Raw genomic sequence first — 21,742 nt, forward strand, 5'->3', positions numbered from 1 at the left:
TGCTGTGGCCCATGGGGTCGCAAAGAGTCAGACATGACTGAGCGACTGAACTGAACTGTGAGTATGAATCTAACTTAATTTTTCTCCGTGACTACCTAGTTTGTTGAATACTTTTTCCAACTAATGTTAAATAGCATCTTTATTATATACTAAATCCTGCCATGTATTTGGGTCTATTTCTAGACTTTAAATTATATTCTATTGCTTTGTTTTTTCAATTTCCAGTGTCACACTGTTTGAATACCTGTTTAATATTTGAGAGAAAGAATCTCTAGCTATTCTTGTTTTTTGTTTCTAATTTTAACTTTATTATCAAATATCTATTCTGCTAGAAATTTTACTGGAAATTGCATTGGATTTATAGATTCATTTAGAGATAACTGACATCTTTCTGGTCTGAGTCCTACCAAGAGCTAATGACTTTTCATTTGTTCAAGTCTTCTTTTGTGTTTCTCAGTAGCATTTCAATTCATATAAATTTTGCACGTTTATTATTATTTTCATTCATAAACATTTATTTGACCACTTTGGTTATTATGATGAGAACTTTTCTGCCATTTTAACTTCTAGTTGGTTCTGGAACAACAACCAGAATACAAAGGGTACTTTTGTTGTTGTTCAGTTGCTCAGTCATGTCTCTTTGTGACCGCATGGACTACAGCATGCCAGGCTTCCCTGTCCTTCACTGTCTCCTGGAGTTTGCTTAAACTCATGTTCATTGAGTCAGTGATGCTACCTAACCATCTCATCCTCTGCCACCCACTTCTCCTTCTGGCCTCAATCTTTCACAGCATCAGAGTCTTTTCCAATGAGTCAGTTCTTTGCATCAGGTGGAGAAAGTGTTGGAGCTTCAGTTTCAGCATCAGTCCTTCTAAATAATATTCAGAGTTGATTTTCTTTAGGATTGATTGGCTTGATCACCTTGCTATTGAGAGAGTCAATTCCTAGCATCACCTGGAATCACCAACTCAAGGGACATGAGTTTGAGTAAACTCCGGGAGTTGGTGATGGACAGGGAGATCTGGCTTGCTGCGATTCATTGGGGTCACAAAGAGTCAGACACAACTGAGTGACTGAACTGAACTGAACTGGATTGAAGTCTCCAATTTTAACAAAACTGAAGGAAGACTAAATTGAGTAGCAGCTAATAGATCATTAAAATAACTTAATTAGTATATCCATGTATAATTTTTGGCATATAACTCAGAATGAATTTGACAGTTTGTTTGAATCTGTATTTATCAGGATGAGGTTTCTCAGCACTAGAAACCTCCTAGAAAATAGGAATTGGATTAATACTGAATGTTGTGCCATTTAATCAATAATTTACTTATACACACATACCTTAACTAATGAAAAAAAGAACCCAATGTGCTCACCTTTGAGATACATTTCTAATTAAATTTTATCCTTAATGCCAATAATTATCAAAATAGATAATATATATGTTGTTTTGATCAATTTATATGAACAATAATTTAAAAATAGTTCAATCTAGATAACTCCTTACAGCCTATGGTCGTAGGAAATTTTAAAATCTGATGACATATATTTTTGATGCAGAGAAATATGATAAGATAATCAATAAAAGACTGCCAACCAGAAAGTCCTATTACATTATGATAAAACTATGGGAAGTTGAAATGGAAATATGAATTCAAGGAGAAAATGAATAATATTAATTTCCATCTGTTAAAAAGAAAAAAGAGCTTGCTCATGTACTTTTAAAATTGAAAAATGAGAGTATCAAATTCCTATAATATTAATATTTAGATTAATAAGAGTGGTGTTATAGTGCTATTTTTAAATATTGATATTTAAATAATACTGGAAGTTATATATCCTTAACAACTACTTACACTTAGAACTTTGAAATCTAGATGTCAACATAATATATAATAGAGTATATCATTTTTCATACTCTTTTAGGGAGTACATGAAAAGAAATACTTAAAGGCTTGTTCTCATTTCTTTCTTGAGTAGGTTTCTTATCTTCCTATCTAGATTACAAGGTCTCTTTGTGTAAAAATTATATCCTATTTCTTCTGTTTTCCCCAGAGATTCATGAAGAGGTGCAAGTAAGCAAAGTAACATGCTCATGAATTTTATGTGTGTTTTGCAAATATTGCTTAATTCTGCTCTTTGATCAGGAAAGTTTCTTCATCCCAAATATAATTTCTCCCCACCCTACCCCCACCTGCTATTGATGCTTGGCATTCCTTCAAATAGTGTCACAAATTTTAATTCCACATTTATTCAAAATGTATATATTCTTAGGAGATATAATGTTGATCTAGAATCATATTAGATTAAACTACTTCCTGAGAACAAGTTTTTGTGAAGGAGAGTGAGGACAGTCAGGAGATTTACATGTTGACTCCTTGACCTGACTGCAGACTAAGCCAAGCATCTTTTCTTTACTGAAGTGACCCTGAGGGGCCTATTAGGTAGGACCTTATTGGAAAAGGTCAGTTTTCATTCCAATCCCTAGGAAAGGCAATGCCAAAGAATACTCAAACTACTGCACAGTCGCACTCATCTCACATGCTAGTAAAGTAATGCTCAAAATTCTCCAAGCCAGGCTTCAGCAATATGTGAACCGTGAACTTCCACATGTTCAAGCTGGTTTTAGAAAAGGCAGAGGAACCAGAAATCAAATTGCCAACATCCGCTGGATCATCGAAAAAGCAAGAGAGTTCCAGAAAGACATCTATTTCTGGTTTATTGACTATGCCAAAGCCTTTGACTGTGTGGATCACAATAAACTGTGGAAAATTCTGAAAGAGATGGGCATACCAGACCACCTGACCTGCCTCTTGATAAACCTGTATGCAGGTCAGGAAGCAACAGTTAGAACTGGACATGGAATAACAGACTGGTTCCAAATAGGAAAAGGAGTATGTCAAGGCTGTATATTGTCACCATGCTTATTTAACTTATATGCAGAATACATCATGAGAAATTCTGTGCTGGATGAAGCACTAGCTGGAATCAAGATTGCCGGGAGAAATAGCAATAACCTCAGATATGCAGATGACACCACCCTTATGGCAGAAAGTGAAGAAGAACTAAAGAGCCTCTTGATGAAAATGAAAAAGGGGAGTGAAAAACTTGACTTAAAGCTCAACATTCAGAAGACAAAGATCATGGCATCCAGTCCCATCACTTCATGGCAAATAGATGGGGAAACAGTGAAAACGGTGGCAGACTTTATTTCGGGGGGCTCCAAAATCACTCCAGATGGTGACTGCAGCCATGAAATTAAAATACGCTTTCGGTGGCTCAGACGGTAAAGCGTCTGTCTACAATGTGGGAGACCTGGGTTCGATCCCTGGGTCGGGAAGATTCCCTGGAGAAGGAAATGGCAACCCACTCCAGTACTTTTGCCTAGAAAATCCCATGGATGGAGGAGCCTGCTGCAGGGTACTGTCCATGGGGTCGCAAAGAGTCGGACACGACTGAGTGACTTCACTTTACTCCTTGGAAGAAAAGTTATGACCAACCTAGACAGCATATTAAAAAGCAGAGACATTACTTTGCCAACAAAGGTCCATCTAGTTAAGGCTATGGTTTTTCCAATAGTCATGTATGGATGTGAGAGTTGGACTATAAAGAAAGCTGAGGGTTTGTCATATATGACAAACCCACAGCAAACATTATCCTCAATGGTGAAAAATTGAAAGCATTTCCCTTAAAGTCAGGAACAAGACAAGGGTGCCCACTCTCACCACTACTATTAAACATAGTTTTGGAAGTGTTTGGCCACAGCAATCAGAGCAGAAAAAGAAATAAAAGGAATCCAGATAGGAAAAGAAGAAGTGAAACTCTCACTGTTTGCAGACGACATGATCCTCTACATAGAAAACTGTAAAGACTCTACCAGAAAATTACCAGAGCTAATCAATGAATATAGTAAAGTTGCAAGATATAAAATTAACACACAGAAATCCCTTGCATTCCTATACACTAACAATGAGAAAACAGAAAGAGAAATCAAGGAAACAATACCATTCACCATTGCAACAAAAAGAATAAAATACTTAGGAGTATATCTACCTAAAGAAATGAAAGACCTATACATAGAAAACTATAAAACACTGATGAAAGTAATCAAAGAGGACACAAATAGATGGAGAAATATACCGTGTTCATGGATTGGAAGAATCAATATTGTGAAAATGACTATACTACCCAAAGCAATCTATAGATTCAATGCAATCCCTATCAAGCTACCAACGGTATTTTTCACAGAACTAGAACAAATAATTTCACAATTTGTATGGAAATACAAAAAACCTCGAATAGCCAAAGCAATCTTGAGAAAGAAGAATGGAACTGGAGGAATCAACCTGCCTGACTTCAGGCTCTACTACAAAGCCACAGTCATCAAGACAGTATGGTACTGGCACAAAGACAGAAATATAGATCAATGGAACAGAATAGAAAGCCCAGAGACAAATCCACGTACCTATGGACACCTTATCTTGACAAAGGAGGCAAGGATATACAATGGAAAAAAGATAACCTCTTTAACAAGTGGTGCTGGGAAAACTGGTCAACCACTTATGAAAGAATGAAACTAGAACACTTTCTAATACTATAAACAAAAATAAACTCAAAGTGGATTAAAGGTCTAAATGTAAGACCAGAAACTATAAAACTCCTAGAGGAGAACATAGGCAAAACACTCTCCGACATAAATCACAGCAGGATCCTCTATGACCCACCTCCCAGAATATTGGAAATAAAAACAAAAATAAACAAATGGGACCTAGTTAAACTTAAAAGCTTTTGCACAACAAAGGAAACTATAAGCAAGGTGAAAAGACAGCCCTCAGAATGGGAGAAAATAATAGCAAATAAAGCAACAGACAAAGGATTAATCTCAAAAATATACAAGCAACTCCTGCAGCTCAATCCCAGAAAAATAAATGACCCAATCAAAAAATGGGCCAAAGAACTAAACAGACATTTCTCCAAAGAAGACATACAGATGGCTAACAAATACATGAAAAAATGCTCAACATCACTCATTATCAGAGAAATGCAAATCAAAACCTCAATGAGATGCCATTACACGCCAGTCAGGATGGCTGCTATCCAAAAGTCTACAAGCAATAAATGCTGGAGAGGGTGTGGAGAAAAGGGAACCCTCTTACACTGTTGGTGGGAATGCAAACTAGTACAGCCGCTATGGAGAACAGTGTGGAGATTCCTTAAAAAACTGGAAGTAGAACTGCCATATGACCCAGCAATCCCACTCCTGGGCATACACACCGAGGAAACCAGATCTTTACATGCATCCCAGTGTTCATCGCAGCACTGTTTATAATTGCCAGGACATGGAAGCAACCTAGATGCCCATCAGCAGATGAATGGATAAGGAAGCTGTGGTACATATACACCATGGAATATTACTCAGCCGTTAAAAAGAATTCATTTGAATCAGTTCTAATGAGATGGATGAAACTGGAGCCCATTATACAGAGTGAAGTAAGCCAGAAAGATAAAGACCAATACAGTATACTAATGCATATATATGGAATTTAAAAAGACAGTAACGATAACCCTACATGCAAAATAGAAAAAGAGACACAGATGTACAGAACAGACTTTTGGACTCTGTGGGAGAAGGTGAGGGTGGGATGTTCTGAGAGAATAGCATTGAAACAAGTATACTATCAAGGGTGAAACAGATCACCAGCCCAGGATGGATGCCTGAGACAAGTGCTCAGGGCTGGTGCACTGGGAAGACCCAGAGGGATGGGATGGGGAGGGAGGCGGGAGGGGGGATTGGGATGGGGAACACATGTAAATCCATGGCTGATTCATGTCAATGTATGGCAGAAACCACTACAATATTGTAAAGTAATTAGCCTGCAACTAATAAAAATAAATGAAAAAATAAAAAAATAAAGCTGAGCACCGAAGAATTGATGCTTTTGAACTATGGTGTTGGAGAAGACTCTTGAGAGTCCCTTGGACTGCAAGGAGATCCAACCAGTCCATCCTAAAGGAAATCAGTCCTGAATATTCATTGGAAGGACTGATGTTGAAGCTGAAACTCCAGTACTTTGGCCACCTGATCCGAAGAGCTGACTCATTTGAAAAGACCCTGATACTGGGAAAGATTAAAGGTGGGAGGAGAAGGGGACAACAGAGGATGAGATGGTTGGATGGCATCACCGACCTAATGGACATGAGTTTGAGTAAACTCCAGGAGTTGGTGGTGAACAGGGAGGCCTGGTGTGCTGCAGTCCATGGGGTTGCAAAGAGTCAGACACAACTGAGTGACTTACCAGTTTTAAATGATCAACCACATCAAAATCCTCATTTCTGGTAAAATACCACTCTTGAATAGAATGCCTCCCAGTTCCTAGTCTGACTGAGAATTTAAGAGTGACACTGCTAGGCCTCCAATTTGCAATAAAACTGAGCAATCACAACTGTATCTTCCTTTGGGTGAGTGAATGAGTTAAAACACATTTCCTGTTTCTAGTAACTCCATATAATCAATGCCTTTTGGCTGCAAATTTTCCTTCCTTTGGTCTAGGGAAGGTTTTAGTGCAGTGCCTAGAATGGAATATGCATTCCATAGGTCTTGGTCAAATAAATGGATTTTCAGGAAGGGAAAAATACTCTTAAGGAATAATTGATGATAAATTAGACTGCCAATTAATCTGTAACCTGGTTCACTAAATATTTGCACCCTTGATTCATTTTTCTCTGCAGCAAGTGAAAGGGAACTTTGCTAGGCTGAAGGCCTGCATCTCAGAACTCCGCATGCTGCAAAGAGAAGGTTGTTTCAGACCACAAGGCATTTCTCTGCAGCTGGCAATAGAGGATGGTCTCCAGCAGTTCAAACAGTACAGCCGACACGTGAGCACAGGTGCAGCTCTGACCTACAGTTCCCTGGAGGTGAGAGATGCTGGCCTTAGGACACTAAGCCTTCTTCCCATTTACGTCCATCTAAATCCTTCATTATTTGCCATCCTTCTCTTGTTCTCTGTTTCATTCACATTGAAGGTCATGATTAGGTACTCCATTGGGTGTGTGAGTGAGTTAAAATACATTCAGTCTCTATAACATCAATCATCAAACAAATGAGTTTAAAAATAATTATCCTTCATCCACATGCTTATTCACCAATCAAAATGTCTAAGTACAAAAGAAAATTGCATATATTTAATACTTGCCTTCCAGAGTGTAATGTTCAGCCTGGATTCAGATTGAGCAAGGAGAGACATCCAATGGAAGTACCACTGAGAAAAGAGCATATAAGCGCTCTGATATTTAGTACACATCTAACAAGTGGAATTTAAGGATTCTGTTTCCTTTGTTTCTTCATGAAATCAAAGCACTTTGAGCAAGAGGGATACTGCCTGTGATTCAAGGAATCTTAAAAGTTGAAACACAGTGGGGGACTTCCCTGACAGTCCAGTTGTTGAGACTCCATGCTCCCAATGCAGGTGGTGTGGATTCAGTCTCTGGCTGGGGAATTAATATCCTACATGCTATGGCATGGCCCAAAAAAAAAAAACTGAAACAAGGATGGCTTCTCACTAATCACTTTCTGGGATAGATTCAGTTTGTTTGGAAGGGTGCTGTGATGATCTATCCCACCAGAGTTCTCCCCCCAGAATCTGTCAAATAAAACTTGATTTGCAAGTTATAATTAAATCCTCTTCTTTGCCCTAGATACTACCAATTTCTTCAATGTTTATCCTCTAGATCTAACCTGTTACATTCTTCACTCTGTACATCAGCAAAAGTAGGCACAATGACTCTTTGATTTATTTCCAGATTACCGTTCTGACTTCACAGCCTGGAAAAGAGGTGGTCAAACAGTTGGAGGAAGGATTGAAAGATACAGACCTAGTCAGGATCAGGAAGCTTCAGGTGGTTGAGATCACAAAGGGAGCCCTAGAATGTATGAACTCAGCATCCCCTGTTGAAGAGCCCAGCAATGAGGGTAAGGATTAAATGAAAAGGTTAAAAGAATGGTAAAAATTTTAATGAGTAGTCTTTTACACCTGAGGAAGATTATGTTCCATCGTATTTTTATAGTCTTAAATGAAATAAAGCCAACAGATTTCACTGTGGTCCAGAAAAGTGTTTCTAGGTGGTAGAGTTTAATTTTTTAATCTTATTTTTAATTTTAGAAGCAATATATATTAATGTAAAATCTGAAAGATTATAGGTAAAGAAAGTAAAAATTCCTTCCTTCTCAAGAGATTGGGGTATCCTTTGTAATGTTCTAATAAATAGATAGATAGATAGAAATACTTTATATTTTAATGGGATTATGACATACATAATATTCTGTAACCCTCTTTGTGTGTTATACAGCTGTCTATGTTAGTATCTGTAGACATGCTTAATTTTTTACTGGACACATGATGTTTTTTACTTTCTGGTTGGACAATAGTTTGTTTAGTTGCTTATTCATGAATAATCTGGTTTATTACATTTTGCTGTATGAAGAGATTTACATGCAGGCTGGCTTCGTTGGGCCTATGACCAGTACAGTCATACGAGGCCCTGCATTCAAAAAGGCCCTGTGCTTAGAATTTAATGCTTTTGGGTAACTGTCTTAAAATTATTGATAATTTTATTTTTGAATTTGTGCTTTGTAAGTGAAGTTTGACAGAACAATGGAACATGTGCCAGGGGATTATATTCTCGGTTCATATGTGTCCTGCCTACCTCCTGCCTCCCCAGAACGGGTTCTCAATCACTAGCTTTCCAGTCCTGATGGTCCTAGACTGCCTACCCCTACCAGTCACTGCTGGCACCAGATCCTACACTTCTCAGAAGAGAAAACATTTAAACTGAGTTTTAAAACACAAGTAGGAATTAACCAAGCAGAGGGAGAGGAAAGAGAAACTCAAAAAGGAGAACAGGGGCATGAGAAAGCAAGATAAATCATCTTTCAGAGATAAACCCATGCTTCCATGTCAGGAGCCTATTGGACAGAGGCAGGAGTAAGGCTCTAGAGGTAGGCAAAGGTTAGATGAAGAAAGGTCATATATGCCATGTACCCACTCTGAGACATTTGGATTTAACGCTGAAGCATTGGAAATTTATGAAAAGATCTTTGTCAGAAAGTCAAATAGAGATTCTCAAATTATGGAATTTAAGATTTTTAACTGATTTTAATTTATCCAAAACTCAAGTTAAATTCACCCTCCAGCAGTTCTTTCTAGTTATATTAGCTTTCTCCAAGGTTATACACACCTGGACGTGCTCACTGTTCTGATACTGTTGATCTCTTCCTGGTACCACAAAAATAACCTCACTCTTCACTTCACACCCTAATTGGGTCAGGGAGTTGGTAGCTAAGGGTGTGTTTCCCATTGAATTCTGGCCCATGTGGGTCCTTCCAGCATCATGGACCTCTGACATTGTGCCAGTTGGGGAAGGAGGGTAACCAGCCTTGCTGTGTGGTATATGATATCTTACCTACTATACACACTCTGCTTTTCTCAAGCCAGTCTCCTCACTGACTATCCTATTTATATCCTTCCACTTGTAGTAATCTTAGCCTCTGAATTTCCTCTTCTTTCCTCTGAATTCCTCCCCCTATCCTCTTCCAGCCAAATCCTCTTCATCCTTTAAGGCCTAATTCTTGCCTGGAGAATCCCAGGGACGGGGGAGCCTGGTGGGCTGCCGTCCATGGGGTCGCACAGAGTCAGACACGACTGAAGCCACTTAGCAGCAGCAGCAGGTTCATGACTACTATACTGATTTTCCTCTTCTTAGAACAACCACATAGCTTGTGGTCTGCACAATACAAGTTAGCACTTAATTATATACCATATAGAATTATTTACCATTGCTTTATTGTGCTTCCCTAGTAGCTCAGCTGATAAAGATTGTGCCTGTATGCAGGAGGCCCCAGTTCGATTCCTGGGTCAGGAAGACCACCTGGAGAAGGGATAGGCTACCCACTCCAGTATCCTTGGGCTTCCCTAGTGGCTCAGCTGGTAAAGAATCCATCTGCAATGCGGGAGACCTGGGTTCAATCCCTGTGTTGGGAAGATCCCCTGGAGAAGGGAAAGGCTACCCACTCCAGTATTCTGGCCTGGAGAATTCCGGGGACTGTATAGTCCATGGGGTCGCAAAGAGTCGAACACGACTGAGTGACTTTCGCTTTCTTTCTTTCTATTGTGTGATAGTTTTGTCTTCTCACCTGAACTGTAAACTATTTGATTTTTTTATCTGCATTAAATCTTAAGCTTTAAGCCTTGGCATTACAAATTTATTTTACTTATTTATGTGCCCCACTCTGTAAGTATCTCCTAGATTAGCAGTAAATATTTGTTAAAGGAACTGATGGCTATGATACCTGTGGAGTCTGTTCTTGCTCTGCCCATCATCCCCTGCATCCCCTTTCTCTAGTAACACCTCTACTTTCCTAGTCACAGAGTGGACCGTAACCCAGGTAAGGCAATCCTAGTTCTCCAGGCCAATAATCTAAGAGTCCCTCCCAGTGGCTTCTCAGACTGAATCTGTGAGAGAGAAGCTCCTTTTATTTCTCTTTGGCTATGAACAGATCAGATATGGACTATGTCCTTTTCTCCCTTCAGTGACTAGAGAAAGGAGATACAGATATCTCCAATCTTATACAAACTCTTCTAGAAATTAAAAAATAAAGAAAAAAAATGTCCTCCCCCTAGTCATGATAGAAAGCCAAACAAGAACAATGGCAGCTGGATGGGAGGGGAGTTTGGGGGAGAATGGATACTGTTTCTGTATGGCTGAGTTCCTTAGTTGTTCACCTGAAACTCACAACATTGTTGATTGACTATACCCCAATCCAAAATTAGAAGTTAAAAAAAAAAAGAAAATTGCAAGTCAGTCCACTCATGAAAATAGGTAAAACCATCTTAAATAACCTAATCATATCTAAAAAGAGAATACAGAGCTGATCAAGTTGAATTTATCCCTGTAATGCAAGGTGATTTTGCATTAGAAATACATAAATATAAATTTAACCAAGGAGGAAAAAATTTATACTCTGAAAACTATAAGACATTAATGAAGGAGATTAATGATGATACATATAAATGGAAAGATATCCTGTGTTCATGGACTAGAAGTACTAATGTTGTTAAACTATCCATACTGCCCAAAGTGATCTATACATTTAATGTAATCAGTATCAAAATACCCATGACATTTTTCACAGAACTAGAAAAAATAATCTTAAAACGTGTATGGAACCACAAAAGACACCAAATAGCCAAAGCAATCTTGAGAAAAAAGAAGAAAACTAGAGGCATCACACTCCCTTATATCAGACTATACTACAAAGCTATAGTAATCAAAAAAGTATGGTTCTGGCACAAAAACAGACACATAGATCAATGGAACAGAATAGAGAGCCCAGAAATAAACCTATGTACTTATGGTCAGTTAATCTATAGCAAAGAAGGAAAAATACATGTTGGAGAAAAGACAGTATCTTCAATAACTGGTATTGGAAAAACAGCACAGCTATGCATAAAAGAATTAAATTAGAACATCTTCTAACACCATGTACAAAAATAAACTCAAAATGAATTAAAAACCTAAATATAAAACTGGAAGCCATAAAACTCCTAGAAGAAAATATAGGTAAAACAATTTGACATAAATATTTTTTTAGATCTATCTCTTAAAGCAATGGAAACAAAAGCAAAAATAAATAAATGGGATCTACTTAAACTTAAGAGCTTTTGCACAGTGAGAGAAACCATCAACAAGATGAAAAGACAACCTACTAAATGGGAGGAGATATTTACAAATGGTATCATTTGATAAGGGGCTGATATCCAAAATATATAAAGTGCTCATACAACTGAATATAAAAAAAAAAAAAAAACAATTAAAAATGGGCAGAAGACCTGAATAGACATTTTTTCCAAAGAAGACATATAGATGGTCAACAGGCACATAAAAGGATGCTCAGCATCACTGATTATCAGGAAATGCAAATCAAAACCACAATGAGCTATCACCTCACACCTATCAGAATAGCTATCATCATAAGATAAGAAATAATACTGGCAAGGATATGAAGAAAGGGAACTCTAGTACACTGTTGGTGGGAATGTCAATTGATGTAGCTACTATGGAAAACAGTATGGGAGTTCCTCAAAAAATTACAAATAAAACCAACACAAGAGGATGTAGAGTTGGCAGTGCCTGACAGCGCGTCTGACGCGAAGCTGGATGGGGTAGAGAGTAGGGGATGGTAATGAGGGGTGGTGGGAGAAGGAGGCGGCATCGGTGAATCACTTATAAATGACTCCAAAGCAGGACCTGGAGGATAATGGTCATTCATGATGAAGAAGGAAAGGCCTGAGACATGGAATCAGTGATTGCAACCCTTCAGTGTGGTTCAGCGGGCCTGAGAAAGAGGAATGTCTGCCACCTGTGCTTCATTCAGCTGCAGCCACTCCAACCGCTCCCTGTGGTGAACCCAGAGGAAACCCTGAGAATGCAGGGTGACAGGCCCCGGTTAGCTAAGGTGACCTGAAACCAGAGGGTTATACATTCTGAAAAGACAGCTCAAAGGACTGTCTCCAACCCGAACAGAAAGACCCTTATCAGATGACACAGATTTACATCACAATTAAGATGATGTGCAGAGAAAACCCAGGCCCCCAAAGAGATTACAGCCACTCCTCCAAACAGATCCAGCGGAAATAACCACAAAAGTCACCCCGGGGCCCCTTAATAGAACAGGGCGAGAGCTCCATGACCCCAACTAGGTAGGGTCTACGAGTCCTGTGTCAGCATTAAAGAAGTTACAGAAGACTGACCATCTGTCCCTCATTACCCCAATAAAGATTTCTTGGGGTTCACATCTCAAGGAAAATTTGAAGTAGGAGATAGATGGGTCCCTGGGCTGAACAGCTGGTGATTTTCAAATGGAGCAGAACTGGAGTTTGTCTTCAGCCAGACAAGAATGACACGTGCTTCCCTTCCTCCATTGATATGGAGTGAATAAACTGATGGGGGAATTTGTCGCAGTGAAAAGGAAAAACGAGGAATGAGTTTTTCTTTTTCACTTCTCTGAGAGTAAAGAAGATAAAGAGAACAGTGAGCAGGCCTGAACATTCCTAGTTTTATTTTACTTTATCTGCTCCTAATTCTGCATGTCTGTAACTGTTTGCTTTTCTGCCCCCTAACTCTGCAGAGCTACACTTCACTTGACTCTATGCTAAATACATCCCTATCTGATGTTTACCTTTACAACAGCCTTCCCCTTGTAGTTACAAAGAAGGCCTCAGAGCCACCAAACTGCCAGATGCAGTTACTGGGTTACTGACACCAGTTCATGACTGTCTTTGAAACAATGCAAGAGGATGAAATCAAGATCCTATCACCTTTGTTCCCTCATCACCTACTGCTGACTGCGAGCACTTACCTTAGGGGCACAGTTCTTGAGGCAGGAGCATACTGTGTTCCCATCTCCACCAGCTGAGAATAAAAGCCATCATTCTAGTTCTTTCAAAAAAAAAAAAAACTAACACAACATTGTAAAGTAACTGTACCTTAATAAAAGATTAAAAATAGAATTACCGTATGATCCAGCTGTTCCACTCCTAGGTATATATCTGAAGAACTCAAAAACACTAATTTGAAAAGATGTATGCACCCCAATCTTCATAGCAACATTATTTTCAAAAGTTGCTTAAGGAAGCAATTTGTGTCCATCACCAAATGAATGGATAAAGGAGATGTGGTATGTATATACAATGGAATATTACTCAGCCACAAGAATGATTGAAATTTTGCATTTGCACAACATGGATGGACCTAGAAGATATTATGCTTAGTGAGGTAAGTCAGACAAAGACAAATACTGTACCTTAGCACTTATATGTGAAATCTAAAAAAATAAATGAGTGAATATAATAAAACAGAAACAGACTTATACAGAGAACAAATTAGTGGTTACCAGTGGGAAGAGGGCTTAAGGGGGAAGGAAGATAGGGGAAAAGGATTAAGAGGTACAAACTACCATTATAAAAGTACAAGGATATAATGTCCAGCACAGGGAAAAAGCCAATATTTTTATAATGACTTTAAATAGAATATAATGTAGAAAAATATTGAATTACTATGTTGTAAACCTGAAACGAATATAACATTGTAAGTCAATTATGTGTGTGCTTGTGCACTCAGCCGTATCCAACTCTTTGTGACCCCAAGGACTATAGCTCATCAGGCTCCTCTGTCCATGAAATTTTCCAAGCAAGAATATGAAGTGGGTTGCCATTTCCTACTCCAGGGGATCTTCCCGACCCAGAGATCAAACCCACATTTCTTGTGTCTCCTGCATTAGCAGGCGAATTCTTTACCACTGATGCCACCTGGGAAACTATACTTCAATAAAAAAGGAAAAAAGGTATAAATATAATTTACCACATCAACAAATAAAGGTAAAAATTTTGTTATCTTAATAGACACGGAAAAAAACATATGATACAATAAACATCCATTCATCATTTAAGGAATAAATCTTAGTAAACCAGGGGTAGAAAATAACTTCTGTAACTTGGCAATAATGTTTCCATCAAAAATCTACAATACAGTCCTTACTGGTGAAATGTTAGAAGGATTACCTTCATGCCTCTGCATGAAGCACCCTATGAACAGGTGAAACTAGACTAAACACAGAGGAAAAGGAAAAAAAAAAAAAGTGGCTGAGATGGCAGAGTAGAAAGACTCTGAGCTCACCTACTCTTGCAAGCACAACAAAATCACAACTATCTGTAGTATAGCCATCAATGAAAAAGACCAGAACCTACCAGAAAAGGTCTTCTACAGTTAAAGACATTAAGAAGAGACCACGATCAGATGGGTAGGAGGGACAGACTTGTTATGTAATCAAGTCTCATACACACTGGGTGGGCAACGCACAAAATAGAGAATAATTATATTGTAGAGGTTCTTCCACAGGAGTGAGAGTTCTAAGCCCCATATCAGACTCCCCGGCCTGGGCTGCACCAGAAATAAAAGCCACAGAGCACCTGGTTTTGCAGGTTCAGATCAGTTCAGTTCAGTCACTCAGTTGTGGCTAACTCTTTGCGACCACATGGACTACAGCATGCCAGGCTTCCCTGTCCATCACCAACCCCCAGAGCTTGCTCAAACTCATGTCCATACAGTCAGTGATGCCATCCAACCATCTCATCCTCTGTTGTTCCTGTCTCCTCCTGCCTTCAGTCTTTCCCAGCATTAGGATATTTTCTAATGAGTCAGTTCTTCAAATCAGGTGGCTGAAGTATTGGAACTTCAGCTTCAGCTTCAGCGTCAGTCCTTCCAAAGAATATTCAGGACTGATTTCCTTTAGGATTGACTAGTTTGATCTCCTTGTAGTCCAAGGGACTCTCAAGAGCCTTCACCAACACCACAATTCAAAAGCATCAATTCTTCAGCACTCAGCTTTCTTTATGGTCCAACTCACATCCATACATGACTACTGGAAAAACCATAGCTTTGACTAGACAGACCTTGGTTGGCAAAGTAGTGTCTCTGCTTTTTAATATGCTGTCTAGGTTTGTCATAGCTTTTCTTTCAAAGAGCAAGTGTCTTTTAATTTCATGGCAGCAGTCACCATCTGCAGTGATTTTGGAGCCCAAGAAAATAAAGTCTCTCACTGTTTCCATTGTTTCCCCATGTATTTGTCATGAAGTGATGGGACTGGATGCCATGATCTTCGTTTTTTGAATGTTGAGTTTTAAGCCAACTTTTTCACTCTTCTCTTTCACTTTCATCAAGAGGCTGTTTAGTTCCTCTGGCTTTGCAGGTTAGCAGGGCTTAATTTCAGGAATCCCAAGGACTGAGGGAAATAGAGACTTCATTCTTAAAGGACACACACAAAATCTCACACACACCTAGATCCAAGGCAAAAATAGTAATTTGATAAAAGCCTGGGCTAGACCTAGCTGCCAGTCTTGGAGAGTCTCCCAGAGAGATGGGGGGTGACTGCCACTCACCTTGGGGACACAGACACTGGCAGCAGCCATATTTAGGAGCTTTCTACTGGTCCAGGCAGGCACCATGGTGGGGTCTTCCTCCTAGCTCATTTGCACCAAGACCTGGCCCCACCCAACAACTTGGCACCAATTCTGCTACATCTCAGACCAAACAACTAACTGAGCGGGGACATAGCCTCACCAGTCAGCAGACAGGCTGCCTAAAGATTTCCTGAGCCCATAGCTGCCTCTAGATATGCCTCTAGACACAACCCTGTCCACCAGAGGGCCAAGACCCAGCTCAGCTCACCAGTGAGCAGGCACCCACCCTATCCTCCGGGAAGCTTGCAGTAGCCTCTAGACCAGCCTCACCCACAGAGGCCAGACACTGAAGGCGGGAACACCACAGTTCTGCAGACTGCAGACCCAGCCCACCCACAGCAGGCCAGACCTTACCCTAGGATCATCTGGGCCCTGGCCCTGCCTACTAGCGGGCCAGCACAAGCTTTTGGACACTCTAGACCCCATACCCAACAGTATTAGAAATGTCCCCCCTGCTCTGATCCCAGCAATCTGATACCAACTCTGGGATGCCTGGGCTCAGCAACTAGACTCCAGGACACAGCTCTGCCTTTCAATAGTCCAGCACTAACCCAGACCTGGCTTCATCTACCAGTGTGCAAGCAACATCCCTGGAGTCTTCTGGACCCTGACTCTACCCACGAGAGAGCCAGCATGAGCCCAGGGCCCCCGGGGATTCTGCAGTTAGCCACCTTGTGACCAGGCTCTGCTAACCAGCACCTAGCAGCATCCACACAAGGCAAGGCCTGGCAGCCAACCTGGCTCGGGGCTCACTTAGCTTACCAGGATGCTCACAGAGTCACCACCACAACAGAGGACCCCTCACGGAGGGAGCCCCTCGAGCATATGACTTGGGTAACAAGAGGGATGTGCACTGAGGGGATGCATAGACCATCTCCAACAGAAGGCCACTTCTCCAGGGTCAAGAAAAGTAACCTACTACATACATAGAAGTACAAATAACAGCTTAAATAAAATGAGGCAATGGAGGAACATGTTCCAGCCAAAGGAACACAATAAAATCCCAGAAGAACTAAGTGAAGTAAAGATAGGCAATCTACCCAAGAGAGAGTTCAGAGTTTTTTGTGTCTTTTTAATACAATCAAAGAGAAGAATGGATGTACAGAGAGAGAAGTTGGAAGTTTTTAATGGAGAGTTAGAAAATATAAAGAACAACCAAACAGATGAAGAATACAATAACTGAAGTGAAAAATACACTAGGAGGAATCAATAGTAGACTGAATGTTTCAGAGGAATGAATCGGTAATCTGGAAGACAGGGTAGTGGACATCACTGCCTCTGAACAGAAAAAAGATTGAAAAGAAAGTCTGAAAGCTTGAAAAGTATAGTTTGAAGGACCTCTGGAATAATATCAGGCACACTAATATTTGCACTATAGCGGTCCCAGAAGGAGAAGAGAGAGAAAAGGGCTGAAAATATATTTCAAAACATAATAGCTGAAAACTTCCCTAACCTGGGAAAGGAAAGAGTCACCCAAAGTCCAGGAAGTAGAGAGTCCCATACAGGATTAGCCCATAGAGGAACACACCAAGACACATTGTAATTAAAATGACAAAAAGTAAAAATAGAGAACATTAAAAAGGACTAAGGGGAAAGCAACAAATAACATACAAAGAAACTTCCATATGGCTATCAGCTGATTTTTCAGCAGAAACTCTTCAGGCTAGAACCGGGTGGCACAATATATTTAAAGTGATGAAAAGGAAAAAACTATAACCAAGAATACTCTACCCAGAAAGATTGCCTTCAAAAATCAGGAATAAGACATGGAGGCCCCATTACTGCTTTGATTCGGCATAGTTAATCATAGTGGTTTCCCAGATGGTGCTAATGGTAAAGAACCCGCCTGCCAGTGCACGAGATGTAGGAGACGTGTTCAATCCCTGAGCAGGGAAGATCCCCTGAAGAAGTGTATGGCAACCCATTCCAGGATTCCCGCCTGGAGAATCCCATGGACAGAGGAGCCTGGCAGGCTACATTGCATAGTTGGACACAACTGAAGCGACATCGCACACATGCATGCAGTTGTCACAGGCTAGTAAAATAAGAAAAATACTTAAAAAATGTGAAGATTGGAAAGAAAGAAACAAAACTATTTTTGTCTGAAACATACTTAATTGGCTACATTAATGACCAAAAGATTCTATGGAAAAATTAGTAAGAGTGTAACAAGGTGGTTGGACATACCCATGGACTATAGCTCACCAAGCTCCCTGGGGATTCTCCAGGCAAAAATACTGGAGTGGGTTGCCATGCCCTCCTCCAGGGGATCTTCCCAACCCAAGGATTGAATCCAAGCCTTTCGCACTGCAGGCGGTTCTTCACCGTCTAGCCAGTGAGGAAGCCCAGATATAAGACAAACATACAAAGTCAATAGCATTTCTATAATTAGAAACAAATTCTTGGAAACTTCCATTTTTAAAGAAATGCCTTTTATGATAATAAAAGAGTAAAGTATTTAGAAATAAAGTTTAACAAAAGATGCATAGAATAGTTATTGGGAAAAGTTGAAAGCTTTACTGATGGAACCTTAAAGAATATATAACTAAGTGAACCATGTTAATGGATAGAAACATTCAATATTATAAGGATTCAGTTCTCCCCAAATTGATCTATCAATGCAATTCCAATCAAAATGCTATCAGAATTATTTTGATGAACTTACAACCTAATCCTAATATATATATTAAAAGGTGATGGAATTCCAGTTGAGCTATTTCAAATCCTAAAAGATGATGCTGTGAAAGTGCTGCACTCAATATGCCAGCAAATTTGGAAAACTCAGCAGTGGCCACGGGACTTGAAAAAGTCAGTTTTCATTCCGATCCCAAAGAAAGGCAATGCCAAAGAATACTCAAACTACCACACAATTGCACTAATCTCACATGCTAGTAACCTACTCCCGTGTTCTTGCCTGGAGAATCCCAGGGACGGCGGAGCCTGGTGGGCTGACGTATATGGGGTCGCACAGTCGAACACGAAGTGACTTAGCAGCAGCAGCACATGCTAGTAAAGTAATGCTCAAAATTCTCCAAGCCAGGCTTCAGCAATACGTGAACCATGAACTTCCACATGTTCAAGCTGGTTTTAGAAAAGGCAGAGGAACCAGAGATCGAATTGCCAACATCTGCTGGATCATCAAAAAAGCAAGAGAGTTCCAGAAAAATAAGTATTTCTGCTTTATTGACTATGCCAAAGCCTTTGACTGTGTGGATCACAATAAACTGTGGAAAATTCTGAAAGAGATGGGAGTACTAGACCTCCCGACCTGCCTCTTGAGAAACCTGTATGCAGGTCAGGAAGCAACAGTTAGAACTGGACATGGAACAACAGACTGGTTCCAAGTAGGAAAAGAAGTACATCAAGGCTGTATATTGTCACCCTGCTTATTTAACTTATATGCAGAGTACATCATGGGAAACGCTGGGCTGGAGGAAGCACAAGCTGGAATCAAGATTGCCAGGAGAAACAGCAATAACCTCAGATGTGCAGATGACACCACCCTTATGGCAGAAAGTGAAGAAGAACTAAAGAGCCTCTTGATGGAAGTGAAAGAGGAGAGTGAAAAAGTTGGCTTTAAAGCTCAACATTCAGAAAACTAAGATCATGGCATCTGGTCCCATCACTTCATGGCAAATAGATGGGGAAACAGTGGAAACAGTGGCTGATTTTACTTTTCTGGGTTCCAGAATCACTGCAGATGGTGATTGAAGCCATGAAATTAAAAGATGCTTACTGCTTGGAAGGAAAGTTATGACCAACCTAGACAGCATATTAAAAAGCAGAGACATTACTTTGTCAACAAAGGTCCGTCTAGTCAAGGCTATGGCTTTTCCAGTAGTCATGTATGGATGTAAGAGTTGGACTATAAAGAAAGCTGAGCACTGAAGAATTGATTCTTTTGAACTGTGGTGTTGGTGAAGACTCTGGAGAGTCCCCTGGACTGCAAGGAGATCCAACCAGTCCATCCTAAAGGAGGTCAGTCCTGGGTGTTCGTTGGAAGAACTGATGTTGAAGCTGAAACTCCAATACTTTGACCACCTGATGTGAAGAGCTGACTCATTTGAAAAGACCCTGATGCTGGGAAAGATTGAGGGCAGGAGGAGAAGGGGACTACAGAGGATGAGATGGTTGGATGGCATCACCGACTCAATGGACATGAGTTTGGGTAGACTCTGGGAATTGGTGGTGGACAGGGAGGCCTGGTATGCTGTGGTTCATAGGGTTGCAAAGAGTCAGACACGACTGACCAGCTGAACTGAACTGAAGATATGTATTAAAGCTAAAGGTTTCCCTTGCCTGATATTAAGATGATTATTAATATAAGGCTATTCTAATTAAGATAGTGTTTGTTGTATTTCTACAGGGAAAGACAAATGTCCAGTTTGGAACAGATGAGAGAACCCAGAAACAGACAGCCACATCATATGAAAACTTGATATGTGGCTAAGTTGACATGACAAAGCAATGGGAAGAAATGGATCTAGTCATTAAGTCATACTGGAACTATAAGCGTTCCATATGGGAAAAAATGAAATGTGATCCCTACTGCATGCCATTTACAATACTATATTTTAAATAGATTAAGGACTTAAATATGAAAGTTAAAACTTTAAAAATTTGCAGGAAAATACAGGAGAAAATTTTATCACCAAAGTTAGGGAAGAGGAATTTACCTGCAATGTGGGAGACCTGGGTTCGATCCCTGGGTTGGGAAGATTCCCTGGAGAAGGGAAAGGCTACCCACTCCAGTATTCCTGCCTGGAGAATTCCATGGACTGTGTAGTCAATGGGGTTGCAAAGAGTCGGACATGACTGAGCAACTTTCACTTCACTTCACTTCACTTCACTTCACTTCACTTCACTTAGGGAAGAGGAAGAATAAATTTGCTAACCGTAAAGTAAGAGATTGATATTTTATGGTATTTGATTACTTCAAAATTAAGAATTTCTATTCATCAGAAACACCATGAAGAAAATAATGACATGTCATAACTGTATTTACAACTCATATGACCAATAATGAGTTGCTATCCAGAATACGGAATGCCTGAAACTTGATTTTTAAAAAAAGACCATCCAATTTTTAAATAAACAAAAAGTCTGAACAGGTATGTCACAGAAGAGGAAATCTCATGAAAAATAAACATAAGAAAAATTCTCACCATCATTAATAACCAGGAAACACAAATTAAAACAATGATATCCCATCTTATACCCACTAGTTTGCAAAAAAATTAAGAAGTCTCACAAGAGTGTTAGCAATAGCAGAGCATGGAAACTCTTATATACTGACAGGAAGAATGTAATTGTTTCACAAATTGTCATTTTGTTATAAAGTAATATTCATAATACCCTACAACCTAGCAGTTCCATCCCTAGGAGAATGTCTCCAGAAAAACTTTTTATAAATGTGCACTTGAAGACATGTACAAGAACATGAATATTGATATTATTTAAAAAGCCAAAAATTAGAGCACTCAAATGTCTGTTGAATGACTCATGAATAAATGTGTGTGCATGCTCAGGTGCTCAGTGGCGTCTGACTCTGCGATTCCGTGGACTGTAGCCCGCCAGGCTCTCTGTCCGTGGGATTTTCCAGGCAAGAATACTAGAGTGGGTTGCCATTCCCTTCTCCAGGGGATCTTCCCAACCAAGGGATCAAA

The 21,742-nt window shown here is 39.8% G+C and overlaps 1 protein-coding gene across 3 annotated transcripts in view; it reads left to right on the forward strand.

The window, feature by feature from the left end:
- LOC122441472 (meiosis 1 associated protein) overlaps positions 1–21,742 on the forward strand; it is a 90,723-nt gene that overhangs the window by 25,322 nt on the left and 43,659 nt on the right. For all 3 annotated transcript variants that reach the window (XM_043468090.1, XM_043468089.1, XM_043468091.1), the window contains exons 3-4: positions 6,733–6,918; positions 7,804–7,972. In XM_043468090.1, the coding sequence (XP_043324025.1) occupies positions 6,733–6,918; positions 7,804–7,972 (355 nt within the window). The remainder of the gene's footprint in view (positions 1–6,732; positions 6,919–7,803; positions 7,973–21,742) is intronic.

This window comes from Cervus canadensis, chromosome 5 (genome assembly GCF_019320065.1).
Source record: "Cervus canadensis isolate Bull #8, Minnesota chromosome 5, ASM1932006v1, whole genome shotgun sequence".
NCBI lineage: Eukaryota > Metazoa > Chordata > Mammalia > Artiodactyla > Cervidae > Cervus > Cervus canadensis.